This window comes from Tachypleus tridentatus, chromosome 13, assembly GCF_004210375.1.
Source record: "Tachypleus tridentatus isolate NWPU-2018 chromosome 13, ASM421037v1, whole genome shotgun sequence".
Classification (NCBI taxonomy): domain Eukaryota; kingdom Metazoa; phylum Arthropoda; class Merostomata; order Xiphosura; family Limulidae; genus Tachypleus; species Tachypleus tridentatus.
Window position 1 is genome coordinate 152,888,387 of NC_134837.1, and position 19,940 is coordinate 152,908,326.

General features: G+C 34.3%; 1 protein-coding gene and 1 long non-coding RNA gene across 2 annotated transcripts; one reads left to right on the forward strand and one right to left on the reverse strand.

Moving 5' to 3' along the window:
* The first annotated feature begins 7,998 nt into the window (after positions 1 to 7,998).
* On the forward strand, positions 7,999 to 12,699 carry LOC143238652 (protein FAM43A-like). Its single transcript, XM_076479069.1, has 2 exons — positions 7,999 to 9,298; positions 11,893 to 12,699. Exon 1 carries the CDS (start codon positions 8,374 to 8,376, stop codon positions 9,295 to 9,297), a length of 924 nt encoding a protein of 307 aa, XP_076335184.1. The 5' UTR covers positions 7,999 to 8,373; the 3' UTR covers position 9,298; positions 11,893 to 12,699.
* Positions 12,083 to 18,590, reverse strand: LOC143238653 (uncharacterized). The gene is made up of 3 exons (XR_013020707.1): positions 17,509 to 18,590; positions 12,791 to 12,989; positions 12,083 to 12,213 (listed from the first exon to the last, which is right to left on the reverse strand). It is a non-coding gene; the product is annotated as an uncharacterized LOC143238653 (long non-coding RNA).
* Between the last annotated feature and the right edge of the window lie 1,350 nt (positions 18,591 to 19,940).

Genomic DNA, 19,940 nt, shown 5'->3' on the forward strand with positions numbered 1-19,940 from the left:
CAGAGGGAGAATCAAATATATATTCATTATCTTCCATATCAAGACATGACAGTTAAGACAGCGGATGCAACATCTATGGATTTCTGTGTGATGGAGTTGCTGAGATGAACATTAGGAACCAATGTTTTTTTGTACAGTGGATAGATTATAGAAAACAACATGAAGAGATTGTATGCTTTGGACACAATTCTTGTTGCCTGCCCCTTTCCGAAAAATCCAGTTTTCATTAGATTTTAAATACGTTAGTGGCCTCATTTAGATTATTCATCTTTTAATCCTTGTAGCAAGCTAGAAAGGCTAACATATAATCATTCTCTTTCTATAGACTAGTAACTAGCCTAATATCTGTAGTCCTCGTTTACGTTGTTTTGTTATACGTTTTCTGTAACTTCGTATCCTCAATACTTTTGTTTCCTTGTTACTAAACACAAAACTATCATTGGGCAGTCTTAATGCTACTTTAGTTGAACTATCCCCTCTATTCTTTATCATTTAGATTGTTTATAACATAATATTGTCTAAATATATATTTTAGTCTCAAAATATCATGTTATTTTTTTGTGTACTTGAGAAATTCTTATCCATCTTACATAGTATAGGATGAAATGAAATATAACTATTTCCTTATAGGAGAATCGTGGAATCACTATATCAAGTTCATAATAGACTTACCTCACTTTCAAGTGTTCGGCGTTTAAACAGATCAAAACGCTAAAACCACATTTAGTTATTTCTTTCAACTAATAGAAACCAACTATTATGCAAAATGGATCTAAAATCCTCCAACAAATAAAATCGTTGACATTTCATGTCAATTGAAAAGGAGTTTAAAGTAAAACCATCATTAAAAATTTATGATCTCGTGCAACTAGTTCGTCAAAAGAAAATCGTTGTTAAACGTTTTAATATGGGATTTATCTTCTATTTACAACAACGCGGTTAAAACTACCTGCTGCTGTCCCTACGTTTGAAGTATTCACTAGAGGTAAAGCAGACAGTCAGAACCACCTTACCAACCATCACGTTAAGATTGACTGTCATTCTTATAATGAACCTATATTTTAAAGTGGGGAAAATATTTTGCGGTATTTCACGGCAGTTCCAAAATCTGAGACTCTACCAAAGGGCCAAGCCATACTTATTTATTATTAAAAAGTCTATATTTATAGATTAATCGTGTTACTTCTAACGTATTTTTGGGGCTTCTCGCAAATAAGATTTGAAGGTAACAAGTATTATTTGCATCAGTATTTAACACATATCATAAGAATACTTAAGAAACCCTATCATCGTTTTCCAAGCTAGTATAACTTGCTTACATATGCTGTATCCGACCCTTTTGCTATTTTTAGTTATTACAACCAACATAATATAATCAGGAAATGAATAAATTTGGAACATTTCTTATTTAAAAAGAAAAACAAATATATTGTATGTGTGTTTTTATAACAAAGTCACATCGAGCTATTTGCTGAGTCCACTATTACGAAATGAACCCCCTGATTTTAACGTTACAAATCCAGCTGGAAACAATAAGAAGTATAGTAAAAATAAACAAACACAATCAAATTGCTATTCTATTTCTTACTAATCTATTTATAAAATAAAGAATTATCTACTTAAACGCTATCTGTCCAATCGAGGTGATAAAAATTGTCCCAGTAATTACAGACTTATTAGTCTAACATCAGTTGTCGGAAAGTTAGGGAAAGTTTGATAAAAGGTGCTTTGCAATAACATTTAACAAAGTTTATAATTTTATTAGATACTCAACATGCTTACTGTATTTTTAATGTTATTTAGTCGCTAATTTGTACACAGTTGTAACAAAAAAATGCTACATTCCTGTGCATAAAAGACAAGCCACTTCATAGCTTTAATGCCACTTTGCCAAAATTTGACAAACTAAGGAAAATATTACCTTGCAAATATTTTGGCAATCTTTGAAAAGATTACTGCATGTGCAACTGAGGGCAAGGGTGAAGATTTGGCATATATGGATTTTAAGAAAGCATTTGACAAGGTCTCACATAAAAGGCTTGTAAAAAATATCTGTGGGTGTCGGAGATAAGTTAGTAATTTGGAAAGAAGAGTAAATGGGTGGCAGAAACTAGGGGGTTTCTGCAAATGAAATTCAGTCCAACTAGATTAATGTCACAAGTGGGGTACCTCAGGGCTAAGTCTTAGGACCTTTTCTCTTGTTTATTTACATCAATGACATAGATGAAAGAATAGTCAATAAATTACTTAAATTTGTAAATGATATTAAGGTCTTGGATGTTGTTAGCAATGAAAAAGATGCTGCTGATTTACAAAAGGATTTAGGTCATCTAATAAATTGGGCAAATAAATGGTAGATGGGTTTTAATTATGGTAAATCCCAAGATAATTCAAATGAGTTATCATAATTTGAATTACAAGTATAATTTGTATGGGAATAACCTTAATAGTGTTATGAAAGAAAGGGATCTTGGGGTAACAGTCAGTCAGTCTTTAAAGCCATTCAAGCCCTTTGCTGTTGCTAGTGGTAGGGCAAATAGAATTGTAGGCTATACCAACAGAAATTTTGATTACAAACCTAAAGAGGTTATAATTTCATTGAACATATCACTGGTTGGATCACAATTGAAATATTTTATTCATTCTTGGGTACCTTACCTTAAAATACCATTTTCATTTTTCTAACAAGGTGGACCTTAGAATGGGTTGTCTTCGGATATTGTAGAGGCAGTAAATTTAAGTAGGTATATAAAAAGCTTGATAAGTTTCTGAATGATAAGAGATGGCTTTAAGATGTTTTTAATTATTTTAACTTAGCTTACAGGATGAATCAGCCAAGATAGACCAATAGGTCCCATGTTGTTGCAAAACGTTACGTTAAAGCCTTTATACTCCTGTTAACTTCCATTTCCTTTTACCTACAATATTGTTCATTTAGCAGTATTGGTCCTTATTTGTACATTCCAAAAACACCATCAGTAAACAGTTCTGTTGGCTACTTTTACAAATTCACGAATGGTATTATTTAGCAGTACTAGTGTTCTCTTGGACAAATACATAAAGGATGTTATTAAGTAATGTAATTCTAACTTTTTCAAATACATAAATGATACAATTAAGTAATGTACTTCTAACTTGTACACGTACACATAGCGTAAACGTAGATTCTGGTGTTCTCAAGTTCTCAGAATTTTAGGATATCTAGATAATGCATGATTTTTCTGAAAGTTTCTATACTTGGTAGTTTAAAAACCTCCATGTGGTTTAAATATAAAAATAATAAAACAAGTAGTGTAAATCTACCAGCAATAAAAATGTAAGATAATTATATAACTTCAATACTTAACAGAGTTATTTTTATCATTAATAGGATTACCATGGAAGACATACTGAGTGAGATACGTTATTGATATAATAAATTGAGAAATGTAGAAATAAAAAAACTACTTGAGTATTGAAAATAATTATTACACAAGTTCTCACCTTCTACTTCCCCATGTTGTAAGACAAATAACTTTATTGTTATACATTGTTATAAACAGCTTACGTAGGATGATTAACCAATATAAATGCCATGTCAATGTTTGGAACTGCAATTCATTTAATAACGAGCGTATTCTTCTTCTGGCATTCCGCACGTGCTTTCATCCCCTGTAAAAATAAAATGAGATTAAAGTTATTGTCATTAACATAGTGGATCGTGACTTGAATCTAAAATCATAAGACTACAGTAGTAAGGAAAAGTAGCTATTGACTAATTTTACAAGATGAGAAAATAGTTACACGTATGGGTTAGGTTTTTGTTTGAAAAGAAAAAGAAATTAGCTCAGAAGATAATATTTAGGCTGTCACAGATAGACCTAAGTCTATTAACAATTTAAAACATGAAAAAAAACAAAGTGGTGGTCATTCTTTCTAGACTTTTAAGTTTTTATATCCCAGAATTAATATGGTGTTTTCTTTCATAAATGTGAATTACAATTCGTAAATTACAGCAAGCAAGGAAATTTGTTTAATGATTGTTTTGGTGACATATGTTATATGTCAGAAAATGCGAACAAATTATAATGTCCTAACATTGCTTTGTTATCGATGCCTTTTTGTGAAATCCATAAACAATAAAAATACGCAGCATCAATATAAGCTACCAGTTTTTAATTTTATTTAGTATAAACCACTGTATCTTGTAAACCTAAGTTAACATGGAGAGTATTATACGTTTTTCTTTATCAAGGCACTTTTATGTATGACTACAACTTTCAGTTGATACATTTTACCAGAATAAATATCAAAACTTTCTGAGATGAAAATCGAATTTCAATATTGTTGGTGGGCCCAGCATAACTTGTTCATAATATATCTTTGTGCTTAAAAATAAATGTATAAAGCAAGTAAATAAACAAAAATATAAATCGTATGAAACGATCCCTTGAATAACAACTAAAATGGTTTTGTTTGAATAAAGCAGGATGAAAGTGTTGAGTTATATTAAAAATACATAATGATTACGTAAGATATATTTTAAAATATTTTATCCACTTGTCTAACATACAATAGTCTTATTACATGGAAAACACAATAAAAGCTCCTAGAAGTCCTGCATGAGTAAGTGGTAAAGGCCCTCGACTCGTAATCTGAGGGTTGCGGGTTCGAATCCCCAGCACACCAAACATGTTCGCTCTTTCAGCTGTGGAGACGTTATAATGTGACGGTCAATCTCACTATTCGTTGGTAAAAGAATAGTCTAAGAGTTGGCGGTGGGTGGTGATGACTAGCTGCCTTCTCTCTAGTCTTACACTGCTAAATTAGGGACAGCTAGAGTTGATAGCTCTCGTGTAGCTTTGCGCGAAATTAAAAAATAGACAAAAGAACCTAGTTTACGTGACAAGGGATACTTAAATAGTGCTATGGTTGTAAAAGAGACTTAAAACTCGAGCGTTTTCGAATAGTTCACTATTCATCTTCAGAAGAATAAAGGTTATAGAATTAGCACAATAGATTTACTATTTCATTTTTAAAAAAATTACATGCAACGATGTGACATTCTTCAAAACATGTTGTTTTTAAAGTCCTGGGGTATTCTCGACCGGGAAAACTGCTTACTGAGTTTATTTGACATCTGAAATCATTTGGAGTTTACGATGGGTCTCTGATGAGCATTTTATAAACGTTTCGTGCGGTCAAAGTTCAATGAGTTTGTAGAATATTTGATCTTGTCAGTTTTTTTTCTTCAAATAACGTGTCGACCAGTTTAGCTCTCAGGTGGTAGAATTATCACTCAGCTACGCCAGCACTTCATAGCATAAGATCTAGTAGAATAGTCACTACGTGGAATATAGACGTAAGTACACCCACCAACGCTTATTACTTGCACATGCTATGTTTTACTCTTACCAAATGTGCAAAAGAAGTTGGAACAGAGTTTTGATCCTCTGATATTTGTTTGCAGAATGGAGTATTACCTATCAGTTAAAACAGAGAGAGAATATTATTCCACGTACAGTTGATCCAATGGCGATCTGTTGAAGAAGTATTTTTTCACTCTGCTTTAAGTGTGATGCATCACATTTGGCTTTGAATATGTAAAATATCTTATTAAAACTGTTTCTAACTGTCTCTAGCTTGACACTGCTAATATAATTTAACAGAGTTTCGAAACGAGTATTGTATTGTTATCCAGAGCCACAATCGACAGATAAATGTGTTCTGCTTGATTCAAACATCCGAGCAACAACATCATTAATTCCGAAATGGTTCTATATTCTTTTAGCAACACTTTGAGGAACTATAACGTGTGAGACTACTATATCGAACTTAAACTGAGAGACCTGCTACATACATTCCAAAGGCTCAGTGATAAGTATGAAGACTTATAACACTAAAAACCAGGCGTCGATATTCGTGGTGGTCACAACACACATAGCACATTCTGTAGTTTTGAGTTTAACAACAAATAAACAAACTCGCATTTCAAATTTCATAACTGATCACTAGTCTGCTTTACATAACTGTAAACTGACGATGATTTCTGCCTTTTTATGACTATCATATTTCACTTTCCAGTTATCTTAAACTGTTTTTAGTGTATAATTGACCGACTTTTTAATCATATTAATGAATGATTGAATATCTAAGTTTGTAAGATGATAGTATTTTAAAGCAGAGATCCATTTTGATTCGAGACATGTGTTTCTGTTTGTTTTGCACTTTAGTCACAAGAGGAATAATTGCACATAGCTTTTCCCAATTTTAAATTGTTAGGCTAAGGGATTGCAGGTAGTCAACAGCACTCATTCTCGTATGTTTTATTGCTATTGTTTAGAATTAAGCAAAAAGCTACATAATGGGCTATCTGTGCTCTGCCTACCATGGGTATCGAACCCAGTTTCTAGCAATCTGTGTCCGCAGACATTCCGCTGTGCCACTGGGAGTAATTTTATCTGACCGAATAATGGGATTTTACCCTCCATCTTATAACATACTAATTATCTCATGTTGAGGAGAACATTGTAGTGGCATTGTAGATGGTAAATCACGAATACTCTTATTATCAGTCTTGGCATATAAAATACAAGGTCAAGTTCGGCCACCATGGTATCTAAAGGCAACGTGTATGTCATTTCAGAAAGCTATAAATATCAGAAGGTTTCGAGCTTAGGCTTTACAATTAACTCAAACTACTATTACAAAAACAAGAACAATACTAGGTGGCTTCACGCTTTGTAGTTGTAGTCGGAAAGTTTCCACCTCGAGGCTGTCTCGCGTCACGCTGCTACGTCCTTGAGTAAGACGCTTTAACTCAATTGTTTCAGTTTAGCCAGCTGTATAATGAGTACCACCTGTTAGCTGGGGCTTAACCTGCGATTGACTAGCATCCAGTCCATTCGCTTGAATCAATAATGGTCGTAATTGATCTCGGCATGGAAAGAATTTCACATATTGATTTTAAAACATTACAAATAAATCTCAGTCCTCCTCGTTATTTTAAGTTCCTAACTTCGAAGTTGAATTGCTTGTGAACAGACGACCTCTTTCTTCGTCTTACATGAGACTTCACATTAAATAAGTTTTTTCATAAAAAGATGTAAGAATTTTACTCAGAAATGATACACTGCCAGAACACCGTTAATAAGCTCTTATATGTAAGATGGAATTATATAGGAATAGTTTGAAACAAACATTTTTATTACTAGTAAACATATCACAGTTAAGCAGTGTATAATGGTTGTGTTGATTGGAATTAGCAAGCCACTTTTCAAGAACCTTACCGCAAGATCAACGCTGAACACACGTAGCAGCCTAAGGGCATGTATTCAGTTATTTGTTGTAAGTCTCAGACATATCATTCATTCAGCAAAGAACTCACGAGTGTGTTTCCTGTAACAAAGCCACATCGGGTTATCTGCTGAGTCCACCGAGGGGAATCGAATCCCTTATTTTAGTGGTGTAAACCCGTAGACTTACCGCTGTACTAGCAGGGGACAACTCACGAAACAAAATTTAATTAACAAAATTTTTAAATGAAGTAACCAGTGAAGTAAGAAAAATGTTTTATTGTTAATTTAAAATATTATTACCTATTTTAGGTAAACTTTAGTGTAATACTTTGAAAATATTATTAGAAACTTTACTCTACCCCCACCCCATCCACCATTGGCATTGCGGTATGTCTTAGGACTTACAACGCTAGAAACCAGGTTTCGTCACCCGTGGTGAGCAGAGCACAAATAGCCCATTGTGTAACTTTGTGCTTAATTATAAACAGAGAAATTTTAATGCTTTTTATTGTGCTACATGAAATACAGAGAATAAAGGTTTACTTGGTTGTAAGAAGAATGAGACGATGAATAAAAATGATTTACATTAAATATATTAAATACTAATTCATAAGCAGAATATTATATATATATATATTGCTAGTGGCAGTTGCAACTTATTTAAACAACCAATCACAGTCACCTGGATTCTGACGTCAACTACGCAGACAGAAGTTATAAGTGCGTGACTGATTAACACGTGAAAATACAATGCGTACGAGATCAGCTGGTGATGTCAGTAGTTCCCAGTTGTGTTTATTTAAATAAACTATAGACTAAAGTTATAGTAGTGAAATGACGCTAGAAAAATATTTGTGCGTGAATATCAATGAAAGTTAAGTTCGTAAAATTAAACCATATTACAGTTAGCACCCGGAAATATGACATAGAAATACGTGTACGAAAGAAGACAAAATAAACATCAGAATACAACTGACTTACGGAGCCGCGGAACTTGCTATACTTGGCCGACTGATCGCCTGTTAGAAGAAAAAGGGGAGTCCGTCCATTTGCGGTCTTTCGATATTTGATTGTTTACAGCTTTAAATCATTAACAATGTCAGTGCAGTTTCCCTTTTCTAAACCACATATTAAGAGGAAACTGAAATTTTGGAACAAAAGGTCTATCTCGATTACCGAATATGACCCTGTTTACAAGGTCTTATATTTGGGTAATGTAGTTACGTCGTGGGTAAAGGGTGAAAGCTGTGTCGACATGGCTCTAGCCACGTTGTGGAAAAATTACCGTTGTAATGTCAAACAAGACATTCATATGACTCTAACCATCTGTAACTCTGGTTTGAAAGCAGTGACGAGAGAGCACGGACTGACAGAATACTGGGCAAACCGTATTACACATTGTACGGCCCACCCCCACTATCCGCGAGTCTTCTGTTGGGTATACAGACACGATAGTCGCCGCTTAAAGCACGAACTTCGTTGTCATGCTGTTTTGATTAGTAAGGAAGATAAAGTTTGGACAATGGTTAGTCAGTTGAATCAGAGGCTGGCTACCGCCCTTCAAGAATTTCGACGGGAAAAACTTAGACGTCAGAAAGCACGGTTGTCGGTAGCAAGCTCTTTGTCAGTTTTACCAACCGTTCCCCGCCGCAAGCAGTTGCTCATTACAGGAATAAGCAACTTCCGCCCTCCTCTAGAACGTGCAAGGAGTGCACCTAAACTGACATCTATTGAGGAGTTAGAAGAGGAAGATGACAACTCAGAATCTGATGAAGATTTTATCTCTGACTCCGTCATTTCAGACCACGGGTCAGCCTTGGATATACAAATGGACGAAGTGAACTATATTCCGGATCATTGTTTGAACCCCTTGCAGTTGAACGATTCATTCGTCGAGGATGTGATTTCCAAAGTCCAAGAGTCCATGTCCATTGATAATTCTAAAGGTGAAGACAGCGATACTATTTCAGCGGAATCTGGTTATTCAGAAGACAGAGACACGTTTGTGGAAAAGTACTAACGTGAGAACACCAAACAATAACTGTTTTATTTTGTTCGTACACACTGACGTTAAGCAGAAGCTTTTAGTAGTAACATTCATCAAATTATTACTTTATATCTCTGTATTTCGTATTTATTTGTACGTTTATTCAGTTCAGAAGTTTCGGTTTTATAAACATTAAAGTATAAATTACATTGAGTGTCTAACTAGGAAAGAATCTAAAATCTTGAAACAAGACGTTTATCAATTTACGTAATATACGCGATATTAAAATAGTGTATACATGTTGACTATGTTCATAAATAGTTCTAGTACTTATTACTGGTTTGCTGACAAAAGACCTGGGTTTATAAATGCCAAACATTAGTAGATGTAAAGTTTGTTTTCGCGGATGAGTTGATGGCTTACATTTAATTTTTGAAACTAGTTCTAAATGTCTCTAAAGTTTTTTGTAATGATCTTCGGTTTTAAAATCGTGTAGGATTGTTGACCATCTACATGTTTAAAATACGGAAAGCTTTTAAATTTCTATGTGTTTTAAAGACAGATCCAATTCATTTCCCGTATGACATCACTATGAAATCGATGGCATTAAAAGGAATACCATCACACATCAGCAATAGGCATTTTGATCGTAAACAAATTAGGTACTTTGTTTACTACCAAAGTCTTCTGATGTGTTAGAATATCATCAGACTATAGATGATAGGAACCATCTTCCTATATAGTGTACAATAATGTACACATGATTATTTTTCATTATTACTGGCCTTTTACGTCATGGCATTAATTACAGTTGTACATTTTTAAACTAAAAGTTTTTTAATGTTTTTATTTAAATATTATCGTTAGGTAGAAAAGGGGAAAGGTACGATAAAATCAATCTCCTCAGGTTAACAGTACAGAACATATTTAAATTAAGATAAAAATAAAATAATTTCATTATTTCTCACTGCTTTGAAAAACTTTGTGTAAATATTGTGATCAGCCAGTGGTTAAAGAAAATTGAACAAAACACATATATTGCTCTACTATATGTAGATGCCACTGATTCTGTTGAACTTTCGATACTTGTACAGAAGTTCCTCAGTAACGGCCTGGCATGGCCAAGCGCGTAAGGCGTGCGACTCGTAATCCGAGGGTCGCGGGTTCGTGCCCGCGTCGCGCTAAACATGCTCACCTCTTCATTTGTAGGGACGTTATAATGTGACGGTCAATCCCACTTTTCGTTGGCAAAAGAGTAGCCCAAGAGTTGGCGGTAAGTGGTGATGACCAGCTGCCTTCCCTTTAGTCTTACACTGCTAAATTAGGGACGGCTAGCACAGATAGTCCTCATGTAGCTTTGTGCGAAATTCCAAAACAAACAAACAATCCTCAGTAACATATCAACATAACTTGTAGTAGTTTAGTTGATAACTCAAGGATATTGCAATTATTAATCATGATGTGTGTTAGAATATCTTCAACGTTATTTAGAACCAGCATGGCCAGGTGGTTAATGCACTCTACTCGTAATCCGAGGGTCGCGGGTTTAAATTCCCATCACACCAAACATGCTCGCCTTTTCAGCCGTGGGGGCGTTACAATGTGACGGTGAACCCCACTATTCGTTGGTAAAAGAGTAGCCCAAGAGTTGACGGTGGGTGGTGATGACTAGCTGCTTTCCCTCTAGTCTTACACTGCTGAATTAGGGACGGCTAGCGCAGAGAGCCCTCAAGTAGCTTTGCTCGAAATTCAAAACAAACCAATCAACGTCATTATAGTTACCGAAGCTAATGTGATGTGTGATAATAACAAAAATATAATAAAATAAAATATAATGTTTACAGTGTGTGACGTTTTGGTTTGTTTTTCTGTCATATAAAAACTGGGAAATTCTGTACAAGTACCGAACTTTCTACATTAACAACAGAACTAAATGAAAGTTAATAGAATATTTCATGTGTAATTCATGAATGATAATTTGCTTTAAATTCTTTAAAACTGATTTTAAGAATGCTATCTGAATAATGTCCTGTGGGGAGAAAGTAATGCGAAATTAATGTTGATACATCAGATTTATCATGTTCACTAAGGATAAACTGTTTTTTATCTGTATAGCCTATTTAGCTGGTCTGAGAGTTATTATAAGTGGAAAAGTTATAAACTAGGGTTTAAACATAACTTTAGTTCAAACGTCTGCTGCTCTGGACTTCAGTGTTTAACGAAAGGATGATACGAGTTATAAAACTGTGTTACAGTTCTGGGTCCAGAAGAACATGAAGAATACACGTACAAAATTTTTAAGAATCACTTCTGACGTGATGAAGCACTGTGTTGTAGAATTGATTTTTTATTAGCCTAAGATTAAACTGTATGTGGAGTTTTTGGGATGTCTCTCGCCGATGTTGTATAAATGTGTAGGCAACTACAGCATCTTATCATATGCCTGTTTAATAATTTTGAACTACTTTTTATGCTTAGAAGTATAGGGAAATTAATTTTAAAAATGTAAATATTTCTCACTTAAAGTAGGAATACACCATGGTTGTCTAAACTGACTTAAAATGAATAAACGTTTTCATAACTGTACAACAATATTAACATTCATATAATACTTGATGTTTTGAATAGCTTGCTTTCGCTTTTCTACTTGGAAACTATAAACTCCTCTACATCCGCGATGGTTTACTTACTTGGAAACTATACCGCTCTCTACATCTGCGACGGTTGAATTACTTGGAAACTATACAGCTCTCTACATCTGCGACGGTTGAATTACTTGGAAACTATACAGCTCTCTACATCTGCGACGGTTGAATTACTTGGAAACTATACAGCTCTCTACATCCACAATGGTTGAATTACTCGGAAACTATACCGCTCTCTACATCCGCGATGGTTGAATTACTTGGAAACTATACCGCTTTCTACATCCATGATGGTTAAATTCCACTTTTGGAGGAGAGAATAATTTAAACCAGATGATGATTAATACATCTCTAACGTGTATCTGCACATTTTTATTTGTATTTTAACAAATAGTTTTAAATGAAAACATTATTTTTGACTCCTCAATTTTTTTAGTTTTAGAATAATGAAGAAATATTTTTTCAAGTAGCGGCTGCATTAAAGATGTATTTTCTTTGTGTACAAATATGCGCGTCTTCGATGGTAATTTCCAACTGAGGAGAATAAAAAATGCTTATGAAATCTCCCTAATTTAACTTGTGGCTTAGCACATGTTAATAAAAAATATATTAATTTCAAGTACAGACAATATACAAGTTCCTATAGAATTAAAGGATTATATATTTTTGAAACTAGGTTATGTAGAGATTTAATCAAGATATGTGATATTGACAGGGAATTAGACGTTCCAGCATGTGATATTTTACTTTGTACAAACTAAAGAATAATTGTAAATAAAATTATTTTTACTGTACAATTTGTTTTCCTTAAATAGCCGACTATTTATCTGGCTACACCTTATACATTTTCACTTACTGTTCTAAATAATGTAATTCCTTACCTTTAACTGAGCTGTTTTTCAAGTCCACACACGCGTACAATTTCCCAAATTAGTTAAATATTAAATTGGCATGAGAGTCCTGCAGGTCTTCAGTTGAGACAAACAGAAACTAAGTCAAGGGAATGACATTTTAAGCAACTACCTGTGTAGTTAATCGAGGTTCCACAATCGTGAGGGGTGCTGATTTGAAAAGTTAATTCTGTAGATTTCATGGAGAGGAAAGAAGAAAGTTTAGAATTTCCAAAATTATCCAAAACATTATACTATATCGATTTTGAATATACAAATTAGCAAGTCATGCACTAATCAAAGACGATATGAAGTCGCGGTCACACGGCATATATCAAAACTAAATTATGATATCGTTTTACCTTGCGTAGGTTACGTGATGTTACCGAAGTTTGGTTGCTCATGGGATGAATATGTAATTGGTTTGTTTTGTTTTGTTTTTTAAATTTCGCACAAAGCTACTCGAGGGCTAATCAGTATTTCAGTTCTGTACTTCATAGCAATTTCACTTTCTTTGCGATATTTGGAGATCGAAGAAAATGTTTTAACTACTATACGACCAAATATTCCATTTTCGTTGAGTCTTCTTGATACTCTAGGTGTGGAGACGTTTTTTTCATTTGGTACATGGTGGTTTATCTTATGCTTTAGATAAGTGGCAGTCTTCCTTCTGCCCTGAAAGTTGCATCAACGAAGATTCTTACATCAGTATCATTAAGTTTATGCGTTCTGCCTCTTCTTTTCCTATTTTCATATTTTCATGTCTCTGTCTTACGATCTAGGGTGCAATTGATAATGTTTGGGAGCATTTTAAGCCTGCAGCAATTTGTCAGAGTCCAACCAGCCTACGTAAAGCTTTTATGAAACTGTCTGCTCTACTGACAATTCTCTACGCTATTTTGGGTCGTGACATGACAATAAAACTTATTACATAGAGTTAAACACAATTTTTATCAAGATTTATTTGTGGAGTGATTTTAAATTGATCTCTTCCAGCTTATACTGGTACTTTATACTTCCTTCTATCTTTAAAGTAAGACATTTCATGGGGTACCACGACAGTTATTTCAGACCCTAAATGTGATCACTATGTTCAATTAAGCAGAACCTTTATAATATTCCCTTGGTCAAATATGTGGAAATTCTAAAAAATTTGAGTATTCTCACTCTGGCTCATTCAACTGTTAACAGGGATCAGGGAAGCATTACTATGGTGTTGGAACTTACATTGTGCGATGGTTTGGGAGAATTAATCCTGCAAAGTGGAAAGAGAAACAAAACATATTATTGTTTGAACAATACTGCACAATACATTCTTCGTGATTGTTCTGGTTCTTCATTTCAAAAATATATTAAGCCAGCTTCAGTTAAAAACGTAACAGTTTATAAACGAGCATTTATGGATTTTTTTTTCAGTTGGCATAAAAAACTTACTTTCTTTAATTATTTGGATTTACGAGTATAAATATTAATGAAGAGGAAGAAAAAAAAAAGCTCGTGTTTCTTTGTGCTTAACAGTCAACCAACCTACAGGGGATTGTAATACCCAGTAAGGTCACTATTACAGAAAACAGTCAACCAACATACAGGGGATTGTAATACCCAGTAAGGTCACTATTACAGAAAACAGTCAACCAACATACAGGGGATTGTAATACCCAGTAAGGTCACTATTACAGAAAACAGTCAACCAACCTACAGGGGATTGTAATACCCAGTAAGGTCACTATTACAGAAAACAGTCAACCAACCTACAGGGGATTGTAATACCCAGTAAGGTCACTATTACAGAAAACAGTCAACCAACATACAGGGGATTGTAATACCCAGTAAGGTCACTATTACAGAAAACAGTCAACCAACATACAGGGGATTGTAATACCCAGTAAGGTCACTATTACAGAAAACAATCAACCAACCTACAGGGGATTGTAATACCCAGAAGGTCACTATTACAGAAAACAGTCAACCAACCTACAGGGGATTGTAATACCCAGTAAGGTCACTATTACAGAAAACAGCCAAGCAACCTACAGGGGATTGTAATACCCAGTAAGGTCACTATTACAGAAAACAGCCAACCAACCTACAGGGGATTGTAATACCCAGTAAGGCCATTATTACAGAAAACAGCCAACCAACCTACAGGGGATTGTAATGCACAGTAAGGTCACTATTACAGAAAACAGTCAACCAACATACAGGGGATTGTAATACCCAGTAAGGTCACTATTACAGAAAACAGTCAACCAACATACAGGGGATTGTAATACCCAGTAAGGTCACTATTACAGAAAACAATCAACCAACCTACAGGGGATTGTAATACCCAGAAGGTCACTATTACAGAAAACAGTCAACCAACCTACAGGGGATTGTAATACCCAGTAAGGTCACTATTACAGAAAACAGCCAAGCAACCTACAGGGGATTGTAATACCCAGTAAGGTCACTATTACAGAAAACAGCCAACCAACCTACAGGGGATTGTAATACCCAGTAAGGCCATTATTACAGAAAACAGCCAACCAACCTACAGGGGATTGTAATGCACAGTAAGGTCACTATTACAGAAAACAGCCAACCAACCTACAGGGGATTGTAATACCCAGTAAGGCCATTATTACAGAAAACAGCCAACCAACCTACAGGGGATTGTAATACCCAGTAAGGTCATTATTACAGAAAACAGCCAACCAACCTACAGGGGATTGTAATGCACAGTAAGGTCACTATTACAGAAAACAGCCAACCAACCTACAGGGGATTGTAATGCACAGTAAGGTCACTATTACAGAAAACAGCCAACCAACCTACAGGGGATTGTAATACCCAGTAAGGCCATTATTACAGAAATTTCATCTGACCATTTTAATCCATCATTATTTGAAAAAAAACTGAAATAAACTTCAACAAAACAAAACAGATATAGAACTGATTTTAAATAAATATCTCTTTATAAAACAATAACTTAATGCTCAACTAACGCTAATCATGTTTAACTACTCATTACTTTTTAAGTACGTTAGCAAAATCGATCTATCCTGTAACGGTTATTTTTTGTCTGATTTTTTATGCCTGTATCTAGGTGTTTCCTGTTTCGCCTTTGAAAGCTAATTTAAATTATAATTTTTCTCACTAAAAGGGGACATTTGTGTCGATGGTTGATGTAGTAATAAAAATCAAATACCTCAATCTGTAGTCTTTTAATTAAAAACTGAATTATGTTCATCAATTGATATGAAATCGTACAATATTATTTTATATACAAGTAGTCATACATACCGGTCGGCTATTTTCATTAGCACAAACCTGATAAGTCAATTTAACACCAAATATAAGCCTGGTTGAAATCAGTTTTTCCTTTTCTTTTTGGAAAAAAAACACACAAAAAAAACCCTTTCTACACTTTACACAGCCACTTTACCAACAGTCTGCTATCATATCCGAAACACGATATAAGCCTCAATGGTTAGATTTCAGATTCGCTCCAAGTGTTCCATTCCTTTTTTATTTTTTGCTCTATAATATATAGTTCTATATATTTTACTACGTGGTTCCAGGAAGAGGTAGGTGCATGGATGTGGTAGACATATACATATAATAAGTGTGTTTAGTGCCAGACTTGGGAGATTGTTAGCGTAATTGAACTGTGGATTTCATGATTCTTTATTATCAATTCATTGCTGCATATACAAGTTTCGCGCTCTGGGACTTGCGTGCACCGTAAGACTGATTATCAAATTCCCTTAGTTGATTAGACAAGAGTAGCCTAACAAATGGCGGTGAGTCCTGTCTTCTTGCTGCCTTCCCTCTACAGCCTAAACTATCAGCCCCAAATCAGGAATAGTTATACGTAAATAGTGCTTGTGTAGCTTTGTATTAAATTCTGAAACAAGAAAACAAACATAGGTATTGAAACGTTTCGAAGAAATTACTTTCAGTTAGGTGTACTGGATGTGACACAGATACTTTGTCGCATAACTTTATATAAATGTTTTTCTTCGAAATATTTTATGCGCGAACTTGACAACGCTCGTAATTTTTGTTTCATATTGAAGGAACTACTTCACGATTTTAATTTTTAACGACTAATTTCAAAAACGGGCGAACAGTAGCGTTAACGTGCATTACATAAAAAGGGTTGGGCAGTGTGTTCGCAATGGGAATTGAGTTTACTTAATATGTATTTTATTTTGGGTTTCAAAACAATGTTTGGGTTCCATGTTCGTGAGTCTTTTTACCAGTTTAATTTGTAAACTTGGTTCATACATTCATTATGTTTGTTTGTTTGTTTTCAAACACAAAGTTACACAAATGGCTATCTGTGCTCTGCCCACCACGGGTATCGAAACCCAGTTTCTAGCATTCAGAGTCCGAAGACATGTCGCTGTGCCACTAGGAGAGGAGATGCTGTTATTTCCGGACCATTACACAAACAATAACTTGAATTGTGCCAAATTGAAAGCTTGTCTTTCCAAAGTTGGGTCAGCAAAAATATTCAAAAATGTATTCGACCTAAATTATATCTACTATATAATATAGAAACAATAGAGTTACGCGTTCATTGTGACTGAATTGATATTGTGTTAAAGAGAAAAATGGAAAAATAATGTAATCCGTTTGAACAAATAAACTTGACCCTTTTTTTTAAATCAAGTGAAATATTTCAGCGATAGGTACCTGGTTACTTAATAGCATCTACTCACTTGTTTATAATAACTCTCGTGCTCCGTGCTATTCTTTATGATCTACACGTGCTTTTTCACACTTCACACTTGAGCAACGATGCGAGAAGGCTCAGTTTATTACGATGCAGTAGCCTTCATAGTTATTTACTAAACTGTAGACTGAACAGCTTTTCATGAATTACACCGTACGTGTAAGGGCGGTTATCTAACCTACATGGAATAATACACGAGCCAGAAACTTCTGAGCTCTATTAACCTTGAAGCCTGAACATTCTGAGATTAGCTAGATTGAATAATTGTCTGAATTGTTTGTTTATTTACATCACTTCCACAGGATGTTGTATTCAGTCAACTTCCGTCGTTCCTGTTGACCTAAAACCATTGATTGGTTCCTTGTGTGAGAAGAGTGAACTTTTTGGTAAATTCCTGACTGTTAACAGACATGCTCTTTACTGCAAGAGCCAGAGCCCTGAACACACTACTTGTGACGTTAATCCAGTTTGACTGAAATTCATTCATAACAATTTTCTGCTTACTCCTATCAAGTCACTCTTCTATCCAATTAGTTAATTTATTACCCACACCTATAGCGATAAGTAAGTTTCTTTAAAAACCTTTTATGTGGCACTTTTTAAATGCTTCTTGAAAATCCAAATCTACACCTTTACCCTTATCTACATATGCAATAACATTTTCAAAGCATGTCAAAAGATTTGTAAGACAAGATTTTCCCTTAGTGAAAACATGTTAACTGTCCAATAAAATTCTAAACCTTGTTAAATAATTTCTCAAAACATCTTTTATCATACTTTCCAAAACTTTTCCTACAACTGACATAATAGCAATAGGCCTATAATTACTAAGCCAACTTCTATTACCTCCATTTAACACAGAAGTGACATTATCGTATTTCCAATCTGTTGGTACTTGTCCACTATTCAAGGTCTTACAAAAAATTGTGGTAAATGGTTCACATATCAAATTCTTGACATCCTTTAAAACCCCTGGGAAATATTATCTTCCTGAGAAATCTTATCATTCTTTAAGCTTCCAAGTTTTATTTCAACAAGCTCAGAATTTATGCAATTGTCTTTTCAACTTTGTTTTCACCTTTCAATTGCTTAATATGTCTTACGTCTTCAACTGTAAAAACTGAAAAAAAATCAAAATTTAATAATCTATCCATTTCATAATTACCAAATACAAGCGGTTCTTTATCAATTTAACTTTCTTAACTTTTTATGCTTTTTATAAAATTTATCTCTTTATACAATTTGTGAGCCAATCTAGTTTTTTTACTTGCAGCTACCTTTTTTCACATTTGCTCACTGTCTTTAAATAACTCACAACAGATAAATCTTGTCGCATCCCTTCAAAATTTGCTATTTTGAAATTTAGAATCAAAATATTATTACTGTTTTCTTTATAGAGCAAAACATCACATCTAATACAATAATGATCACTTGTGCCTAGGTATTCTCATATTTCCACCCTCTTAACTATTTCTATATTAAAAGATAACGATGAATCTAAAATAGCATTACTTCTAGCAGGTTCCTTGACCGATTGGTGAAGAAATCGATCTTGAACGGTTTTCAGAAACATTTATCCACCATGGTTTAACTATAGCATTTCCCAATCAGTACGTCTGAAATTAAAATCGCCAATAATTAAGACAGCTGAAATCTTTATCTCACTGTAACGTTTCTCACTAATTTCATCAGTTTCATCTGTTGGTCTGTAACAGGTTCGCACTAAGAGCTTTTTCCCTTCATATCTACTAACAGAAATCTAAGTGGTTTCAATCTCCTCGCTGTGATTTTTAATGTTCTCAACTTCAACAGGATGTAACTCACTCTTAACACAGGATGTAACTTACACTTAACACAGGATGTAACTCACTCTTTACATGCAGAACCACTCTTCTCCCTCTCTTAACTACTCTGTCGCTATTAAATTTTTGTTATCAAAATCGTCTACATTCAACCACGTTTGGGTTATTCCTGTTATATCAAAACCTTGTATTCCCACCAGTGCCATAAAGTAATATATTTTATTTCTTATACTTCAAGCATTACAATAGTAACAATTAAACCTATTCTTATAACTACTTTTATACTGATTTCTTTGCTAATTTCTAGATCTAAATTTTGTTTCATTTGGTTTATCGTTGCCCTCACCACTTTCTAATGCTTGTTTAAATCTTCCCCTACACTTCAGTTATTATCCCTTACAAACATGCCAGATCCTTTTCTACTTAAATGTAAACCATCCATTCCAAACCGTTCCCTCCTCCTACTGAACTAATCTCACAAGTCCAACCGGCTAACTTGCTCATCCTAGCAAAATAATTTTAACCTAGCATTTAACCCTAGTGACCTACTCAAAATTTCATCTCTACGATTAATTCTTGGCTATATCCCTGAAACAATTAATTTATGGCCTTTATC